At 40.4% G+C, this 20,021-nt stretch overlaps 1 protein-coding gene across 2 annotated transcripts in view; it reads right to left on the reverse strand.

The window, feature by feature from the left end:
* Nucleotides 1-19,667, reverse strand: part of ARHGAP28 (Rho GTPase activating protein 28) — a 78,750-nt gene extending 59,083 nt beyond the window's left edge. The window contains exon 1 of one of the 2 annotated variants that reach the window (XM_015618694.3): nucleotides 19,421-19,667. In XM_015618694.3, the coding sequence (XP_015474180.1) occupies nucleotides 19,421-19,551 (131 nt within the window). In that variant the 5' untranslated portion in view covers nucleotides 19,552-19,667. The remainder of the gene's footprint in view (nucleotides 1-19,420) is intronic. The other variant, XM_015618693.3, reaches the window with a different exon arrangement.
* Between the last annotated feature and the right edge of the window lie 354 nt (nucleotides 19,668-20,021).

A 20,021-nucleotide genomic window follows, 5' to 3' on the forward strand; every position in this document is an offset into this window, starting at 1 on the left:
ACACTGCCATAGGGCATGAGCTGTAGGTGAGGCCATATATCTCTTTTCCTGGCTTCAACTCAGAGACCCAGAGCCCTCCATGATCAGCACTTGGGACACCCAGCGCACACCCAGTTCAGCCAAACTCATGTCAGTGCCACCTAAGGAACCAAGTCCATCACTAGTACTGCTGAAAGTGGTGTTTTTCCTTTAATTGTGCAGGTCTTAATGGCTGAAGGTACTGGAGACTCAAGCAGGCCAAGGTACTGGGAAATGGACATGATCCTCATCAAATGCAAATGCCTTCAAAAGCCTCAGTGGGGTTCCTTCATGGTTTCATGACAAAGGCTTTTCTCAGAGTTGAGAACTCCCTCACTTCAACAGCACTACCCTGCAAACAAGATATACCTGGACCCATGGCTTTCATGAAAAGAGACAGAAGAGCACTTCAGGGCCAGCCTGAACTTGCCGTTCACAGCTTTTGTTTCCCAGTCCCTCTCACACTTGTACAAACCCAGGTGGGAAGGCTGAGGAGGACACCAGCCACATGACATGTCACAGGTTTCATAGAGTCCTGCAAAATGGTTATCTGACAATTATTTCCTTTGTTTCAGCAAAGCTCTTCAGCTCCCTGCTGTTCATTTAACAGCTGGTACTGCTCCCAGTACCAATGGTTTCACTGGCAGAGCTTTCTTGGTATTGGAAAGACAGAAGAAAATTGTTGATTAAAACTAGTAGAAAGTTCTGGATCAGAGAGACAGAAAGTTCAAGATATTTACTAAAAGATGGTGCTTCAAAAAGGCTTTTGTGGCAACACAGCCAAGACTGCAGTAACAGATTCCTTTGCCAGCTGATGCCAATTGCAGGCAGTGCCCTTCAGATGGGCCAATGGACAAGTGTTTCACAAGGCCTCATAAAAGTTGGGAAGGCAATTTATGTTTTATAAGACATGAGTTGGTAATGTAGGGGTGGGTTATAGCCAATGGGGAAAAGCATGTGTTGTAAAGGGGAGGCAGTGAAATCTGACAGTGTCACCACACAGGATACATACAAGCACTAACTTATGATGATGCCCCTTACTCTCTGCTCTACCAACATCTGTTTGGGAGTTTGGCTGAAAAAACCTACCAGGAATCCCCATGAGAATACATTTTTTTGATAGGGCTGCAGTGCTGTGTCCAGTATTCTGGAAAAATTGTAGCATACACCCAGCTCTGTTTACAGTGATCATGAAATTTCAGTCTGCTGCTTATGCCACCAGTGTTTATGCCACCTGTGTCTGTTTCCATGTGCTGTGAAAATGTTGCTGTATATTACTATTATTATTATTATTATTATTATTATTATTATTATTATTATTATTCACTGGAGATGTGAGTCAGACAAAAGCAGTCACACCTGCTTGCTGTCCTTTGTCTCAGCTACCCTGAAAATTACTGTTTACCATCAACAGCCTGCAGCCCACCTGTGCCCATGCAGAGTGCTGTGCTCCCTAGCCATATTTCTGATTGCAGTTCAGGCAGAAAGAGTCATTTTACAGGCAAGATAGCTACATTTCAGTGATGGAATTGCTTCTTTCTCACTTGATACACTCAGAAAGTTTGGGGTATAAGAAAAGCAATAAAAACAAAATGCCAGAGATTTTCCCATACTCAATTATATGGCAATTTTAAAGCTGCTGTGTTGGGCCCTATGAGGCACAGTGCCCTGGTCCAGTGAAGAATGATTTCTAGTCTCAGAGGGTATGGACATATGTGGACCCAATCCAATCAATTATCCAGGACTATACTTTTGTCTTTTTCACACCCTAGGCTAATCTTATAACTGAGGAAAAGAGGTACATATTTCCTTTATTTTTGTTTCTTTTTCTGTCTGGCCATTTAGAGAATGTATCAGCTATTTCAAGACAGAAGGATGTTTGCAATGCTGGTAAAACTTTGTTGTAGTGGAAGTGGAGAGTGAGCAGGAGGCAGGTGAGCAGAAGTGGCGTTCCTAGAGAGTGTGCTTTTCCACATGGCTAAAATGCTGGGTGTTTGCACTTCAGCACCACAGCTGATACACTGCAGGTGACACAAACACTCCCCACAAATACACACATGTATACACACATGCATGGGTGCACAAATGGCTGCAGAGTACAGGCAAGACCACACCACAGTGAGTGTGTACACCTCAAGGATTTCTAAAGCATTAAGGATCAGCGGATAGAGGAATTACACAGCCTGACCCTGAAACTAAAACCTTGAGCAGATTTGTCATGACAGCAAAAAGTGTCTCTGCTTGCTTCATCATTCCTTTCTCACCATGGGCTTCAGACTAGTTACAAATCTGACTATAAGATTTGAAAATTTACTTTGTAATTGTAATTTACAGCAGCTCTTCACAAAGATTCACTATTATTGGAAAGAGATGGAAGTTGAGTGCACGGAGGTTGCACATCATGTTGACAGCCACGTTTGGCGTTATCGACTTAAAATATTTAATGTAGTGTGTGCTGTCAGACACACCACGAATTCTGGTTTACTAGGGATTTCTTTGATTTGATTTAACAGCTTATTGCCCCTTTGGAGTATATGCCGAGTATGCCTGAGAATTTATTACATGCTCTCCTTTCTACTCTTTTTCACAGGCTGAGCTGAAGGAGTTTTGAATAACTCTAGGAAGGACCTCAGCTCAAGTGAAAATACTGTCCCCTGGAGTTTCCCTCAGAGGCCCATGGTCTATTCTGGAGTTTCCACTGTGAGCAACCAGTGGTCTAATCCTGCTTGGAACTTACTGTTCAGAATAAAAAATATGGGTAGTGGAGTGGAGAAGGAAAAATCTCACTTAGAAGTGCCAGAACTCAGAGCTGGAAAGAGGTTTTTTTACAAACCAGAAAAATTATGCAAGGTCTGATTCCCTTGAGGTGCTCAGCACACTGGCCACGATCCAGTAAAACACTTAAACATTAAGTGTGCTCTGGAGAGAGTGCCTTAGAGAAAAGCCTGAGCACTAAGTACCCAGCAGGATCAAGCTCCAAATAGGGACCAGCCATAAACCAGATGGCATTATGTCACCTTTGCCATATCAGTAAGTTATTTAGTTTGCATTTTAATGCAAATTCTCTCTCCCTTTTTCTCCTTTTTTGCTTTGCCTTTTCTATAAAACAAGTCATGTGTACTAGCAGAGGAGGACAGTGCACTAAAATTGCCCCTTATCACCTTTTCACAAATATGGAGTTAAAGCTGGGAAAGGCGCTGCTTGTTTTTGACTTAAATCAGCAGTGCTTGGAAAAGGACCATCAGGAGTTTGGAGCTGCTGAAGGAAGGAAAATGCTGACTTGTCCTCTAATGAGCTCTCCAAACGTGTGGAGTGTGCTATTGCACTCGAGAGAATCAGTGCCTGCATCAGACGTTATTTTAATGTCTTGGGGTTTTCTGGGGATGGAGGCAGGTAGGATGGCTGAGCAGGAACATGGAAGGCAGTTTTCTGTCTTTCTCTTTATAAACTGGGCTCAAACTGAACTGAAGCGAGAATACTGCCAAGCAGTGCTCAGCACTCATGCATCCTCATGATTGAGGTCACCTGCCAGGAAGCAACAGGAAAAAGTCAAATTCTAGTTGCTGCTTTGTTTTTTTAAACAAGCTCATGGCTTTCCCCTTTTTCCTTTCCAGCATGGTTACAGCTATCTCCAGAACTTCCTCAGACTTGTGATTTGTGCAGAGGCCAGTTTTTACATGGATGTTTTTGAAACTGAGCACTGCCCGACTGGAAGCTGTCCTAGCTGGAGTCACTTCGCTGCAGGGAGGACAGGGGCTCCAGCCAAGGTGGGACACGTGCCTCTTTCTCTGCACTGCTGGCACGGCTGACTCTCAAGACAGAGCAGTCTGGGCTCAAGTCCGAGCCTCAGAGCTTGGATTAGGGCATGCCAGCTGGCTGCCAGGCAGGTTAGGGGTATTTTTGCACAGGCTGCAAAAATCATCACTTTGTTGGAGCTGTGCATGTGTGTGGGTTGTGCAGTTAGACTTAAAAGAAATTTCTGTGATCACTTTAGCATTCAGGCAGCTGGAAATGGAGCTGATGGAGGCACCAGACCTTTGCTTTCATGGCTGCATTAATCTTCTTCTGGCCTTGGAGAGAAATTTTAGATGAACTTAACATGTGTTCTCAGAGCTTTCACTCTCAAAGTTATTTGCGCTGTGGATCCTGAACTGATGAATGATAATGCCAGTGAATTGGCCAATATAAATTAAACTTCCCTGGATAATAATTTTAGTGATGATTCCTGCTGCTGTGCTGTTATGTAAGAAGCTGACAGTTGACTACTGTGACTTGGAACTTTTGAGAAACATAGATTTTCCTATCTCAAAAGGTGTTGGTGGAGACTGGAGGAAGCAATAATGCCCCTTTATTTTACATCTACGTATCATCCAAAGAAATTATTTTCTTAGGTGTAATTATAGAGTTATTTTGGTCCAGGGAAAGGGGTTTCAGATGAATATATGAGTTAAGACAAATGTTATTGCTACTGCTGGAAAAGTTCTTAATTAGCAACTGAGCTATATTAACTGTCATGTGAAAGTTTAGTCCATGGCAAATGTGGCATAAAATTCAAAGTAACTCTGTCATGAAAGAGTAAAAGCCTAGTTAAGTTACTTTTTATTAGCCATGCACTAAGAGCAAGTCCCTAAATGGTTATAAAGGCTCACAGTGTAAGTGGCAGCTTGTTTTGTCATCACAACTTGGTTGTGATTATGAGCCCTAATAGATGAGGAAAGAGTGAAAGTACTTTGGGGATAGCTGAATACCAGACAGCACCTATGAGTTCAGTGGGAATTTGACAATAACTTTTGATCAAACGAGGAACAAACCGAAACTTAAACCATTTTGCTTCTGTGAACTTCCTGCTCCTCTAGAGTGTCCTCCAGAAAATGCTCCCATAGATGAAGTTGTCACGGCTGCAGGAGGTACACAAGTCTGTGGGCAGGTTTTCCTTTGGTTCTCCTACACTTTCTGTCCATAGATCCACCGTAGAGCTGCATTTCTGAAAACTGGCTCCACTGTAACATTTTGAGGCAATGATATGAGCAGGAAAAATGGTAAGGAGAACCTCAAAGCACCTCCTGGCACATATCACAGTCAAGCTTAGAGGTCACTTGAGTTTGTCCTTCATGAGTAACTGGACAATGCAATTAATTTCCCCAGGTGTCCATCTGTGAAAAAAGTAAAACCTAACTATTCTGTATAGAACATTTCTAAATGAAACAGAATAAGACTAATAATGTGCAAATCAAGTGCAACAAACCTTGCAGGAAACACAGGGTAAGTGCTACTCAGAGTAAGTTTATGATGAAGTTTGTGTCCAATGAAAATTAGACAACCACAGCAACTCAGAGGAGCCACAGAGCTCTCTCATTATTTTTCTTGTCAATGGGATTAAACCAGCCCATCCATCAAAAAATGTTCAAAGTGCATAGAAGTAGAATAAATCAGAAAATACAGTAAATCAGAAAATTTTCCATGGTACAGACAGTATATGTGTCTAAGTCAAGGCTCTCTACTTGAGATATTATCTGTTTTCTTTTTTTCATGCAAAACAAATTAATTTCATTTTTGTTAGGCAAACACTGGATAGTAGCATAAGGTCAATCACAGCTCACCAAGAAGCTACTCTCTTATCGTATTTCCAGGGAAGCAGGATTTTCCTATTTACACGTTGTATAGGATAGCAGTCAAAACTCAAATACAATGTAGTAAATCATTTGACCGTTGGCATTTCAAGGGATGCATCAAAGAAATGTACAGACCTCTCCTTTCAAAAAACTTCTGCCATCTACATCTGCTATGAATGTATATTTTCATATGCTTTCTTTGTGAAAACACCCAGTGTGTTTCAATAACTTGTTCAGACTTCTGAGTAACAATTACTGCAATCCCTATTCAATATTCTAGTCACAAACACATAATCCAATCACAGAACTTTTCAAAAGCTTTAATTTCAACAAGTGCATGATTAAATCAGAAATTTAAGTAAAGCACCAAAACACTGAATTCAAGAATAAGCCTCAGCTAAAGAATTTTGATGATCTTTCATCTACTTTCATCATAGTTTTAGTCTATTCTTCACTTCACTTTACTACTTAGTAACGGGAAAGTGTATATACTCAGCAAGATCTTTTCCAATGCTGTCAAATATTACCCATTTTCAAAGAATGACTAGCCCAGACTTTGTCAACAACAAGGCAAATGCAAAAAAATCCCTCAACTACCTAGCAAGAGGCACTTGTGGGATAGCCATTAAAGTAGATCTTAGGTATGTTTTCTTCTTTCTTTCTTTCTTTCTTTCTTTCTTTCTTTCTTTCTTTCTTTCTTTCTTTCTTTCTTATTTATAAAATTCTTATTTTGTTAAGTAATTGGTACTTTACCCTTAATTTTTGATTTTTCTTCTAAGTTCTTTTAGATTCTATTAATGATTGGAAGTTTTCTTGCTTAAGGTTCAGATGCGTGCTGTATTATCTTCTTTTATCTTTACATAAGTAATATATTCTGAATACACAGATAGGATGGCATAAATCTCCAACAATCTTCTTATCTTAGGCACCTAAAATATATATATATCTATATATTTATATTAATTTCAATCGATGCATATAATCAGAATCAATTCAACGATTCATTTCTAGAAGATACAACATCACCTGCAAAAACCAAAATACATTCCCCATTCTTAAAAGCTACAGGACTCATTCCAAAACCACCAAAAGACTAACTCAGCAAAAGTCAAAAGTAATACCAAAAGCACACAGAATATCACAGGTAGAGAAAAAAATTCCCACAATTAATACTTACAGAATTTCTTAAAAATCTAGCTGTGTCTTTCAAGCTGCTGGCCAGAGGACAACTGTGCATGAGGCAGAGACACAAACAGTACATCCTTTGTTACCTGCTCACAGGACTATTTGAAGTCCACTAAAAAGCAAACTTCTCTTACAAAATGACAAAATAAGATGAAGGAAAAACACATACGTGATTTTGTATTAGCTCTTTTGCTTTCTGCCCAGCAATTCCCATGAAGATTGCAATGCAGAAACTTTTTTTTCTGGTAATACTGCTCACTTTGAGTTTTTATAGCTGCTTGGATATCTGCATCATTGTATTTGATTTCAGCTAATCAAGCATACAAATGGACAGGAATGCAGACACACAGCACTGTAAAAAAACACAGAAGGAAGTTTTTTCAAACGAAATCCCTTTGTTAGGAAGTGGTTCCAGTGATGCAATCAGAATAGGAAGGAAAGTCTGTGTTGCTTCATTGTTTTGTTTGGATTTTGGGGTGCAGTGCTAACTTGTGATAATATTTCCATTTGTAAGTATAGTATTTCTCTGAGAGCAATCCAAAAAAGTGACTGTGATGAATCTAAAAGGAAAACTATCCCATTGAACTTGCTAAGTTTTTCCATCATGAGTGACCATTACAGAATTGCCCCACTCAATTATCTTTCCTGTGTAGCTCAGTAGTTTCTGGCTAAGTTTATTGTTTTTCATTAAAGTCCAATAAATACACAAAGTGGATGCAACAGAAATGTAATTACATAGAAATTCAATAACTGATTCATCCCACTGTGGAATTCAGGAGTTTCTAAATAAGAGATGGAATGAATAGCCTAAATGACAAAAAAGAACTGCAACATGTATCAAGGATACAGAGTCAGATGCAGAATGCTGACACAGGACACCTACATCTTCAGAGGCAAGCACAAGGCCTACTGTCACCAGGAGGAGTTCTAGGTCTGACTTTCAGTGTGGTGATATGTCAATTACATTTGCAATCCAAAGATTCAATTCTGTCTAGCCTCCACAGTTCAACAGTTTAAACAAACGTGCATTCTTCTCCTGAGTGACCTATCTGATGAGCCCAACACAGCACCTAACTCTAAACAGGATTTTCCAGGTGTCATGAACAGAGCACTGTGTTGTCTCTGGCTTAATATATCATGGTTTAAGTGTGAGAAAGGGCAGAAATGTCAGCTCAAGCCAACAGGAATTTTCCTTATGTCTCCCAGACTTAAAATGCACAACAGCTGTCTTATAAAGTGAGCAGACTCTTTTCATCAAATATGAAATTGATATTGAAGATTAAGAGGTTTCCTCCCCTTCTGTAAGAGTATGTCACTCCTCTGACTGTACATGTTCATTGTTTATCCCTGAGATCCACTCATCGCTTTCAAGTGATCTTCAGGAGGTGGTAAGTTTGGTCTGCTATAACCACATTACAGGTCATTACTCATTTTATACGTAGTTAAAAATGACAGAAAAGTGGTATTAAGTTTTTAACTAAATATAGATCACAGAAAATTACAGAAAAATAAACACTGAGCTTATTATCTTCAGCTACACCAGTTGCTTAAGTATACTGATGTCAGTGAATGTTTTAAGACCCTGTGAAGATGGCCAAAGCCATAAATATGTGTTTAGTTCTCTAAAGATACCAGAAAAACTCTTCCCACTGTGTATGATTCTCCTGGTTTTTATCTGGTACCTGGTGCAAACTCATGCACTTAATTTCAAAAATCCCATTGTAAGTTTAAATTTATTCAAAGTCTTCAAAGATTGCCTATCAAATGTTATCATCATGTCCAGTGAATTAATAGCATATGGCTTTAAGGTAGCCCCACAGGTGTGTATCATGTCACAATTTGGGTCATTCCTATCGTTGCAAAACCTGAGGTCCCCTTGGTTTGTATGAAATATAAAATCTATCCCAGTGATTGAAATTCGTAACCAATAGTCTCAAAGGAGGTAACTTAATCTAGCCATCCACCCCACTGATATAATTAGGAATGCACTTTGTCAGCCTTTGAGGGTTTAACTACAGCTGGCTGAGTTCAAGCAGTCTCAGAAACCAATCTGTTCTTAGTAACACCATCTCCTTCACAAAATTACAGACATACTTTCAGCAGATATACCCAGATGACTGCTGAATGATGTTTTTCCACCCACTTTTGCAGTGGTCAATGCCTTTTTCAGCATAACTGAAGCACTGGATCAATGCCATGAAATGATTCAGAAACCAAAGGCTGAAATGACAGCTCAAGAATAAAGGTTATAAACCTTATTTACAGTGTATGAATGTGGCTCAATGCAGTTTCTGAACATCATCATACTTCTGATCCAGTTGATGAAATTTAATTAGAAAGGAGATTCTAATGGATATTCAGTTGATGACTGGCCTCAGTCTTGTTTAAGAAATAAAAGATTTTTAAACTTTATTCTCCCAGAAAATCAGAATTCTACTCTTCAAATGGATTACCTAAGTTAGATGGAAAAAACATCTAACCTAATACAAATGTAAAATCTTTAAATTTATTCATCAGAACTAGTGCTGGATCCCGGTTGTACCCTTGATTGTTCTGCTGGAGTCTACAGGGATTCAGATGATGAATACTTTCATATTGTTGTCAATAAGCTTTTCTAAGTGAGTATCAAAACCAGCACTCCTTTTTCATGTGCTTTTCCCTTGTAGGAATCTGATTTGCACAAAAGAACAAGATATTCTGCTATGGTTCAAGTAAGTTGGGCAAAGCTTCCCTTCCAGGCTGCGACACAGTTGAGAAAAATGCAGTGTAACTTTATACCTGTTTATGTACCTAAACCTGAAAATACCCAGCCTAACCTATTAATCAGCAGTGTGGCCTGTTCAGAAAAAAACACATACCTTTTTTTTTTTTTTTCTTTTCTCTTATCAGTCCTGAAGCATTAGTTTAAACACTTTGAATTCCAGCCTTCAAGTTTCCTACAGTCGTGTCAGTGGGCTGGACACAGGCTCCCCAGGACCAGATGCCTGCAGCTGAGGTACTTTGTCACCAGGGCTGTTTTTTGGCTTGGGCAAAACCCTGTGCTAACGTGGCCCTACAGCTCCCGGATGCAGGCAGAGGGAGGTCAGATTTGCCTGCAGCCACCCCATGAAAAGTATGTTCTGAATTCCTGTGTGCAGTCATTACGTGGTAATCTTGATATCCACTAAAGCCACAGATTTATTACATTGCTGTTAAACCTATGATGTCAGACTGAATCTCTATGGTTTTACTTTTTTCTTTTCAATGCTTTATTTGGTTCTTTTTTGCCTGTAATGCAGATTTTCAGCAGAATACAGACATCACAGCTGGGCCTAAATACTGATAGTGCACAAATTCCAGTGTCCTGTGTTTGAGAGCAAAAAAAATACCATGAAATAAAAAAGTAATTCACATCTTTGTTACTTCAGAAAGTTTCATGTAAGGAGGAGAAGGTTACCTCTGGAAATTACAACTTAACTGTATATTTTAGAATTCCTGATAGCACTAAGTGTTAATTATAGACATCCTTGTTACCCACATGAATATTATGCCCCATGTTTGAATCTGGAAAGAGAAAATGAGCCTCCAAGGACATCCTATGACAATAAACTCCATGTACAAATGGGTGATTACTTAAAACTAGTGATTCATTGTTGCATGACATGTAAGGCAATTAACTGCAGATTTACTTGTGTTCAGCATAGACTGAAGCAAGCTGTTTTGGCTTGCATGATCTTACTGCACTGCTGAGTGGGGCACAGTCAACTTCAGGGTTAGCTAAACCTTGTAAAACAAATTTTGTAGGTAAAAAAAGGCATAAGAGATGGAGTCCATTAAGGACGAAATGCATTCTGAACACACAAAATAGCTGCGGAATCAATGTCTCTCCCAAAAATACGTGGTGTGCTTCCTAAATACAGAACATGGAGGTCCTGTATGATGCAGAAGGCTCTTCAAAAATTAACATAGGTTCTCTTGTTTGTTTATTTTTAACCGCTACTCTTTGTCAGAGGCAACAGATGGTTTGAACAAATATGCTTGAAGAAAATTCCAGTTAATATTTGACTTGTGGGACAAGTAATTCTAATGTTTGCCATATACTCTGTGAATTGCCAGTGACATGTGGGTAAACATAAACTTCATGCTCCATCTAAGGGCTTGCACTTACTTACATAGGTAAATTAGAATAAATTAATGCTTCAAGAAAATTCACATTACCAGTAATGCTAAATTCTCATGGGTTAATTGCTTCTGCTAATTGAAAGAAGGAGAGAAGAAAGCAAGCAAACAAGGCAGCATCAAAGGATTGCAGCAGATCACAGGATCTTACAGTGAAATGCATCCTCTGAGTGGAAAATGTAAGAAGGACCTTATGTGAGGCAGACACTATTGTTTCAGCAAGTGACAAAAGATTCCCATGCACTTAAAACACCTCTTTCCTTTGCTTGGAAGGCTGTCCTGGTTTCCTTTTTCCCACCCTCTCTCCAAAAATGAGCACCTGCAATTTAAAATCATGCTACAGCTTGGTTACAAAGGCATCCCTTGCCTGTGTCCATCAGGACAAACTCACTGTTTCTGTTCACTTCCTTGTATATGCATGACATGGGCACCATCTGGCCCAGAAATGGCCAAGGACAGCCAAGCCTCAAAAACATCTTCAGAGGATGCCCTAGGTCCCCGTGCTCCATGTTTCACCTGTATTTACAGCAAAACTTTTATAATCTTCTCTGATACGTCCAGACAAAAATTTTGAACTCAAGTTTTCAAAATATTTGAGTAATGGAGGGAAGAACTGTAAAAAGAAGACAGGCCTTGTCACTGTTATGTTTTAATTATCTAAGACTTTGTACTGATGCCCTATTCTGCAAGAACACTATTAAAGAAGTCGGCCTGACTTGACACAGGAGATAGCATAATCAAATCATGCCCTGTAAAAAGAATTATTGACAAAAATCTGAGAGCTCTGATGACTTGATTCCTTTTTCACTAAATTCAGAGGTAAAACCTCTATTACTACACCATAGTGTCCATTAACTCAGTCCACATATATAAACAAGACTCATATTACACTTGATTTATCACTGCATGATTTATTATTGCTGCTTTATTAAATTAGAATGAAAAGAAGAACTAATTCATGTTAGCTTGAATGCTACAACTATCCAGTTCTTGTTCTTATACTAAGGTTAACCTTAAAAAGGATCTGTCATTCTCACTTCTAAATTTCATCTTTACTATTAGGTGTGATAATCACTGGGCCAGAAAAGAAGGTTGGATGATATTTTGTTCTGAATTTTCATTAGCCAGAGAAAGAGAAACTGATGGTGAGGAGGCTCTCCCCTGCCATACCTATATTTTGCATTGATTAACTCAGAGTCTGGCTACCTGCAGACTCTGCAGGGATGTAGTTAGCAAAGAACCATGAGTCAAATTCAGGCCTTTATACATTCATTATGCCCTTCCCAAGTCTGACCATTTGCAAGCTAGGGTTTTTTTTTTATTAGCTCTATTAAAATATGAAAACTTACAGCTCTAAAGCTTCTTCCATCTCTGGTAGCAAGTTGTGAGAGTGACCTGATAGCTGATGTCCTGAGGTTTCATGGAAAGTTGCTTAAAACACAGCTCCCTGGCCTGTCTCTTGCTCTACTTGTCTTTCATCTGGTAAATGATGTCAACACAGCTGGACTTGTACATCTGATACTTGTTCTCCACATATACTTGTTCTCCTCTGTCTCTCTCTGCTAGGGCTCTTCTACCCTCCACAAAAAAACCTTATGGTCATTATCTTGCTCATTATCTGTTCAGAGGAAACTTCTGCACCAAGAGATTTTAAAAAAGGCTTGTGCAGTCCTCAGGTGGAAATCCATTAACAGTAACATTTAGTAGGAGAGATTTATGTCTTTCCTTCATTCAGCCACCTTCTGCCTAAGTATCCAACATATGTCCATCCTGGATGATTTTATACATCTGAAAATCCCACAGAGTTACAGTAGCTGAGCGTTGCACACAGCATCCTAAATAAGACAACATAACTGCCTTTAAACGAACAAGCTGATAAAAGGCTCCCTGCTCCAGTGTTTATTCCTCAGCCTCTCCTCAGAGACTCTAACAGTGTCTGGAAAGTTAAGATATGGCAGGGGAAAAAATGAATTACAAAAATGAGGGATCCCTCACAGATCATCAATCTTTTCCTTGCATTAATTACAAGGAATGCCAACTCAAGCACTTCTGCTGATCTCTGCTGAAATAGTCCTTCAGGGTAATAGCACACTTTTTCAAACAACCTGTCTTTTAAACCATTTCATGTTTTGAGTTTAAAATCATTAATTAAATGCCATCCTAAACCCCATGTGTTTGGTGGGACTTGAGGCCCAGCTGTAAATTTCCCCATCAGAAAACAGCATTTATTTTCTGACTCCAGATCGTTTTATTTGCAAACAAGGATGTGAATCAGGTAATACACGTAGAAATGTGGTCATTCTCCTGTGTTCCTTTGCTCCCCTCTTCTTCCCACCCCCTTGTATTCTTTTTTTGTCTCCCTGTTCTGAGTCCCTAGCACTCAGACAGGACTTGGAAGACAAGGATGGTATGAGTTGATTTCCACTGAGAGAGAAAGCAGGAAGCAGGAAAAGGGGTGGGGGCAAAATTTTAGGTGACTTCTCTTCAGTCACCACTTTGGGATGGGACTCTGGGCACTATTCTCTGGATAGCTCTCCTGTGCTCTTTGAATGCACCCAGCATGCTGGTACCTGAAGGCTGCAAAGAGCATGGTGCTGCCCCTCTGGCAGATGTGCTGCCAGCTGGGCTGGCTCTGCTGTGCTGCCTGGCCAGCTGGAGCTAGGCATCCAATGGGCCAAATGGCTGCTCTGCTGTGGTTAGATGAAATCCAGGATGTTAGCTTGAGTGTTTGCTGTGGATACCCCACACTATTTCAGTATGTGATTCTATATTTGTACAGCACTAACCAGATGCTTTTCAGATCCTGTTCTAGCTAAGTACTTTAACTAGTACTCCATAGTCATGTCTTGCAGTTGCCAACTCTGCACATTTTCCACACATTTGCACTGAATTATTATGATCTCCTGTGCAAAAGTAACACGAAGGTTGTGGATTCCTGGCAGTTTGTTATGCCAGTGATGTCAGGCTGCCAGATGCAACGTGAACGTGTCCGTGTAGGGCATGCAGGGCTCTCAGGTCCTACTCGTTTTTTTTGCAGGCAGCTCCAACTCTCATGTAATCAGAGATAAGTGACTTAGTTAAAAATGAATGGGGCAGCTGGCTAAATGCTCAACCAAACAAAATGATCAAAGGGACAGTGCCAGATGTTTTTCATTAGCTCTACATATGGCAGTACCAGGGAGAGCAGCAGGAGCACCAAACTAAAAAGAAACCAGAGAAGCCAACTCTAGTTTCAACCATAACATGAGGAGCTGGCTATAAATACTACATTCCTCAGTGTGGCTCCCAAAGGACATACTGTAAGTATTTCTAAAACCTACAGGAAAAGCGTGTCTACTATTGTCTGACTTATTTATATGCACCCCCCTGGTAAATATTTTATTAAGAATTATCATTCTTAGGATCTATAAAAATATACTCTAAAAGTAATATTTTAGAAAGCTTCTGTTAGTTGTAACAAGGATTATTTTTTCCACAAAATTTATTTTTTGCCCAACTGGTGCCAATGCTGTTTTTTCCTGGGCTACTAATTTGTGGGATTTTCCTTACCACATTTGGTACATTTTAAAATTTTAAATTCATAGCTTTGGAGTCCAAGTTACTGCAAAAGGCCCAAGTCATGTCAAGATTTACTGTGGAAAATGAGCCAGATTTTTATTTTTGTCTTCTGGGGAAGTTTATGATAGAGTGAGATAAACATCCAAAATAGTTAAGGTTGTTTATCCTGCATCACCAAGAAGACATTCTTGACATCACTTGTATACAACTGAGCAGGGGAGCTGCTCAATCAGCAGTGACAGAAATCCAGCCCAGATCACCTGGCCTCTGGGCATACAGGTCTTACTTCAGCGTGATAAAATCTGCTTCTGTTGGGATAAAACCTGAACTGTTCATATAGCTCCTCCTGCCACAAGCCAAATTTTGGTGCATAAAGATTCCTCCTGCGGTTGTACTCATTCCAGGGAATTATTTCAGGACACTTTACCTCACCTTGACATATACCTGTAGTTTCTTGGAGCTTGCAAGGAAGAATGAATCCTACAAAACAATCTGGTGTCATGCCTGTCCAGTGTAATGACTCAACTATCAGCTCCAAATCTTCAGGTCTTAGACTTGGAGAGCGGGGATCCTAGAAGTTGCCAACAGGTCACTCAATCCACACAATATTTTTCAACCAATACAGAAAATATTCCTGTTCTTTTTTGAGTCTTTGGTTTAGTGATGCCTGCCTGAAAGTCACCCCCCTGACAGTAGGAGGAGGGAGACACGCTGAATGCAAAGAGATTGGGAGGGCATTTCTCTGAAACAACTGGAAGTACCAGACTTGAAGTTGACTAGGGAAGAAGAAGAGCTCTTGGCTGTGTTGATCAATAGTGCTGACATCTACTTTGTCCTTTACCTATGCAGCAAAGCTCCTAGGTTTGGTAGTATATATGCTGCTCTTTGTATGATTATTGATTGAAAAGGTTACTCCATGTATAAAAAGCTTGATGTGCACTTTGAAAGCTGCTCTCACCCCATTCTGCAGGAACAAACCCTATGAATGTGCATTTACTTTCCTCTAATTCTTATTTTATGCACATATAAGTGACAGACACTCATTGCAGTGAAAATGTTGGGATTTGCACTGCAGGATGAGTTTTTTTGCTGGTAGATGTGCTGGTAGCAAACAGAGGAACTCTAATTATCACACTGGAGTCAAGGAAAGCTGGAGCATGACTCACTTAGGAATGCTTTGTCTTCCCCTAATTGCATAATTACCTTAGAGAGCTCACTGGCCGTTTGGCATAGAGGTCATGCCTGTTTCCTTTGAGCACAGGAATAACTCCTCCTGGAGACTCCTAACAGGATAAAAAGGGGATGTGAGAAAGACATATGGCCGTGGCCCCACTTTTCCTCTATGTAATCCAGGAGCAGTATTTGTGCACAGCTACAAAGTCCTTGATTCTCTGAAATGAGGAAGCCAAAGTTGACCATTCTGTAACATAAATCAGCACTTTCACCTTTGCACTGAGACAGGATCTGTATTGACAGGGATAGTGTGATATTCTGGGTTCTTTGGTGCCAGTACTTGTGACATCTGTTTTCTAATAAACAGGATTAAAAAAGAGTGATGGGGTTGCCACAAGAACAGGAATCTTTCCCACTATACTCATGTGCTGTGGAGCTAGCCTGACTGCTAAGCAAACAAAACAGAGATCTCCTCAACACCTCATTCTCACAAGCAGTAAAAAAAAAACTAAAAAAAACCACTAGTACTATAAGCGCTTATAAAGCGCACATAAAAGCAGATGGCAAGCTAAGGAAAGAGACCTTAATAACCCATGAGAAAAATGGAAAATGAGCATGCTAGTTACATTAGCAGAATTAGAAGAAGGTTTGTCTGGAGAATTCTCCTGGAGCTCTAGGGAACTCAACAGTGCAGTTTTCAGGGCTCACCCCAGCCTATGTATAGAACTGGTTAAATAAGTCTGCAAGATGCAACAGAGAAAGACAGAACTGAACTATACGGGTAACTGAAACAAAGATATTTAACTATCACTGTTTTCAGTCCCCTGATGAACTCTTGTTCTGGAGGACGGGTGGAATCTGTGGTTCCTTTTATTAACCATGTCATTATGTTATCCAACACTACATTTGGAAGCTGGAATTCTCCTTTGCAAACTGGTGATGGCATCACTATGCAGTCAAACTTCCATCCCACTCTCCTCTTCAATTACTTCTAAGAATTCTCAATCCTTCACTGCACACTGATGCATCCTCCACTCAAAGCAATTAAAGCAAATTTTTTCCTGTTCTCCTTAGAGCCCACCAGCTACTATCCCCTAACTTTTGATGAGGTATAGACCCACTGAGCTTAGGAATGGAAATACTTGCAGCTGCTACACCTCATGCTGACCCTAATGCTGGCAGTGTGTTTTAGAAATGCCAGCCTGGTAGGCCCTGTGAGAGTTGTGCGTGAATATGAATCCAAGTGGACTGATGCATCTCTTAGTGTAACCTTTCATGTACATAGGCTCCTCAGCTGTGTGTCTGGATTGTCAAGAGTGTTTAGGATTACTCATTTATTTAGGGGGCTCATGATGGTTACTTAAACCTTTCCTTCTTTTTTTATCACTGTCTTCTTAAATGGTGGGGTGTGGTGCAGTTAAATGCTAGCTGAGGTTGCATTAGGTTCCACTTTTTGTGAGAAAACTCTAATTAGAAGATTTCCAAAGTGAAAGTTTTTGCAAGAGAAAACAGCTCTAAGACGCCTCCAAGCCTCCTCCAACAGTGGAGCCATTCTAATATAAAGAGTGCATCACTCTGAAGCAAGCAAAATGTTACGAGGAGAGGAAGGAAAATTAATTATCTTGATTCCTAAGCTGAGAGAGAACTGGCCAGCAGTTTATCAAATCGAAGTCTAATATCCAAGACAGATTCTATTCTCATGGATAAACATCTCAAGTACAGACTGTATTAGAGCTATATGTAACTTAAGCAGCTGACTTCAGAGGAAAATCAGGTTTTAGGTCCCAACTGTTTTTGTTATCAAACAAGAAATGGGTGACACCTCTGCTCTTTTCACAGTTTTTTGAATCATTTTCCTGAAGAGTCAAGGAGTTAACATGCCATAGTGTGGGTAGCTGCCCTGGGGATCAAGGAACACCAGTCAGTCTATAATAAAACCTCTTGCATTAGGATGGCGGCAGAGGAAACTATATAGAAAATGCCGTCCAGGAAAGAGTTCTTAGAAGATGAAGTAGGGATTAAGCCAGAGCCTATTTTACCATTTGCTAAAACACTCAGTGCATTTGCCTTCATGGGTTTTGCATTCCACAGGACTTCATGCTGGGTTAATAAAATCCCCCTCTTGAACAGGCTTTGGAACCTCAGACAGCCACTGACTGCCCATATGGCAGAATTTGGCTACTGCTATTAGACAGCTGTGGGAAGTTGAGGACAAGAAAGGGGAGACAGCACCAAAATCTTATGAATATGTAGACACAGAGAGAGACACATAGCCATGTGCCTTGCCTCATGGCAGGAGCTTCCAAAATATGTTCCTCATCAAAATGTCAGGGACTGCTTTAGTTTTTTTCTTTCAGGAACTGCAATTGGCACTTCTGCTTTTTGTAGGTGATATGCATGTGATTTATGTGTGTGATTTAAATTCTCATACACTCTGAGCTTAAGTTTCAAGTTCATTTTAAAACAATTAGCACACCCACAAGAAAAACAGCAACACACCACATTTCTGTTGCTCACAAACTTAAGGCAGATTGAGTTTAGTGCTCTTCCTAAGGGAAGAGCACAGGGAAAAAAACTACATGTTTCCCTGTAACCCAATGCCAAACCACCGCTCTCTGTTTTGAGTAGCAAATGCCATTCCTACTGCGTCTTAAAGCCCAGACTCCATTTCTTCTCTCAACATGTAATTGTGTATTTTGGTACTGCTCTCAAGCAGCAATTTACCAGAACAAAGGAGTTATCTTTATGACACAGCCAGGGAAACACACAAAGAACAGGAAGATGCAGCTAATCTAAATAATGACATTTAAAGCAAAATAGCTATTGGGCTATAAATAAACAATATAAAGTAAATATCATTATTTTTATTAAGAGAAGACACAGACTTAATTCATGGGGGTAATGTCATCTGCTGTTTCCTTACACTTAAGTTCTTATTTTTTCAGTCAAGCCATAATGCAAGATTTCCTACTTTCTTCAACTTTTTACAGTATGAACTTTTATATCACTTGTTTTGGAGGAAACTGCAAACCTCATATATGTATCTTTAGGAGAAAGATCAGATTTTCTAAAATAGTAAAACTGCTCAAACCACTTGTTTTTGAACTGTGCAAATACATGCATTCCTACAAGGCAGGAAGGTAAACATACACACGACTGCATTAATTAAGACAATACTTAGTTTCCTGCAACAGAAAGGAATTTTCTTATTTAGACTAAGTCTTTAAGGATGCGGTCTCCTATTGTGTGTATGTGGGTGTGCAAAGCAAAGCAGCAACCTCAATTTTACAGCGAAAAGCACAAGAATTGGTTCTGACCTGGTGAGTGGACGAAGAAGGAATTAAATAATCCTCTAAACCAAAGCCAGAATCAACTTTCTGAGCGCCAAGCTCAGCCAGTCCCTCCACCTCACTTTTCGGCAGTAGTCCTAAAGGACCTGAGCAGAAGCCCGATCCACGTGCCTTTTTCCGTAGGGATTGTCTCTTCGAGTATCCTGGGCAGGAAACTGCTCAGCCGACTTACAAGATTTAAAACACGCACTCGTGTTTCCCCAGGTCCCAAGCCCAGCCCGCAGCCCCGGCCTGAATCACTTCCCCGGCGGACACAGCAAAGTGCGGGAGCCAAGCGCCCCGGAGCGCCTCAGCCCTCAGCACAACACCCGGCCCACAGCGCCACGGCACCGGGCCCCGCACCGGCCCCCGCCCCTCAGCCTTTACCTGCTGCTGGGCGAATGGCTGGGTGGGATATCCTGCACAAAGCTCTGCTCCATGCCCGGGATCCTGGCCGGGCTGTGCGGGTGGTAGGCTGTCAGCACCACGCTGCCCGAGTCCTTCATCTCCATGGTCATAGGCACATGTCGGCCCCGCTGCTGGTGACAGAGGGAGCCCAGGGCAGGGCGAGTGACCCTGTCACAAACAGCAGCGCATGGCCCGGCTCGGCGGGGCTGTCAGCGGAGCTGTGGCACCGACACACGGCTCCTCTCCCTGTCAGCGAACCAAGATTAGCATATATTCAAAAACACCGCCCACAAAACAACCCACGGGGAAGTTACTACGTTCCTAGGAAACGAGAAACCAGAGGTAATCCTGCAGTCCTTCCTCCCCGAACACTTCTTCCCCGAATAGTTCTCTACTTCCTTTTTTTGTTTTTTTGTTGGTTTTTTTTTGTTTATTTTATTTTATTTTATTTTGGTTTTTTATTTTATTTTATTTTATTTTGGGTTTTTATTTTATTTTATTTTGTTTTTTGTATTTTGTTTTTTATTTTATTTTATTCTGGGTGGACTTTTTTTTTCTTTTGTTTTGTTTTTGTTTGGTT

The sequence above is a fragment of the Parus major genome, chromosome 2 (assembly GCF_001522545.3).
Source record: "Parus major isolate Abel chromosome 2, Parus_major1.1, whole genome shotgun sequence".
Classification (NCBI taxonomy): Eukaryota; Metazoa; Chordata; class Aves; order Passeriformes; family Paridae; genus Parus; species Parus major.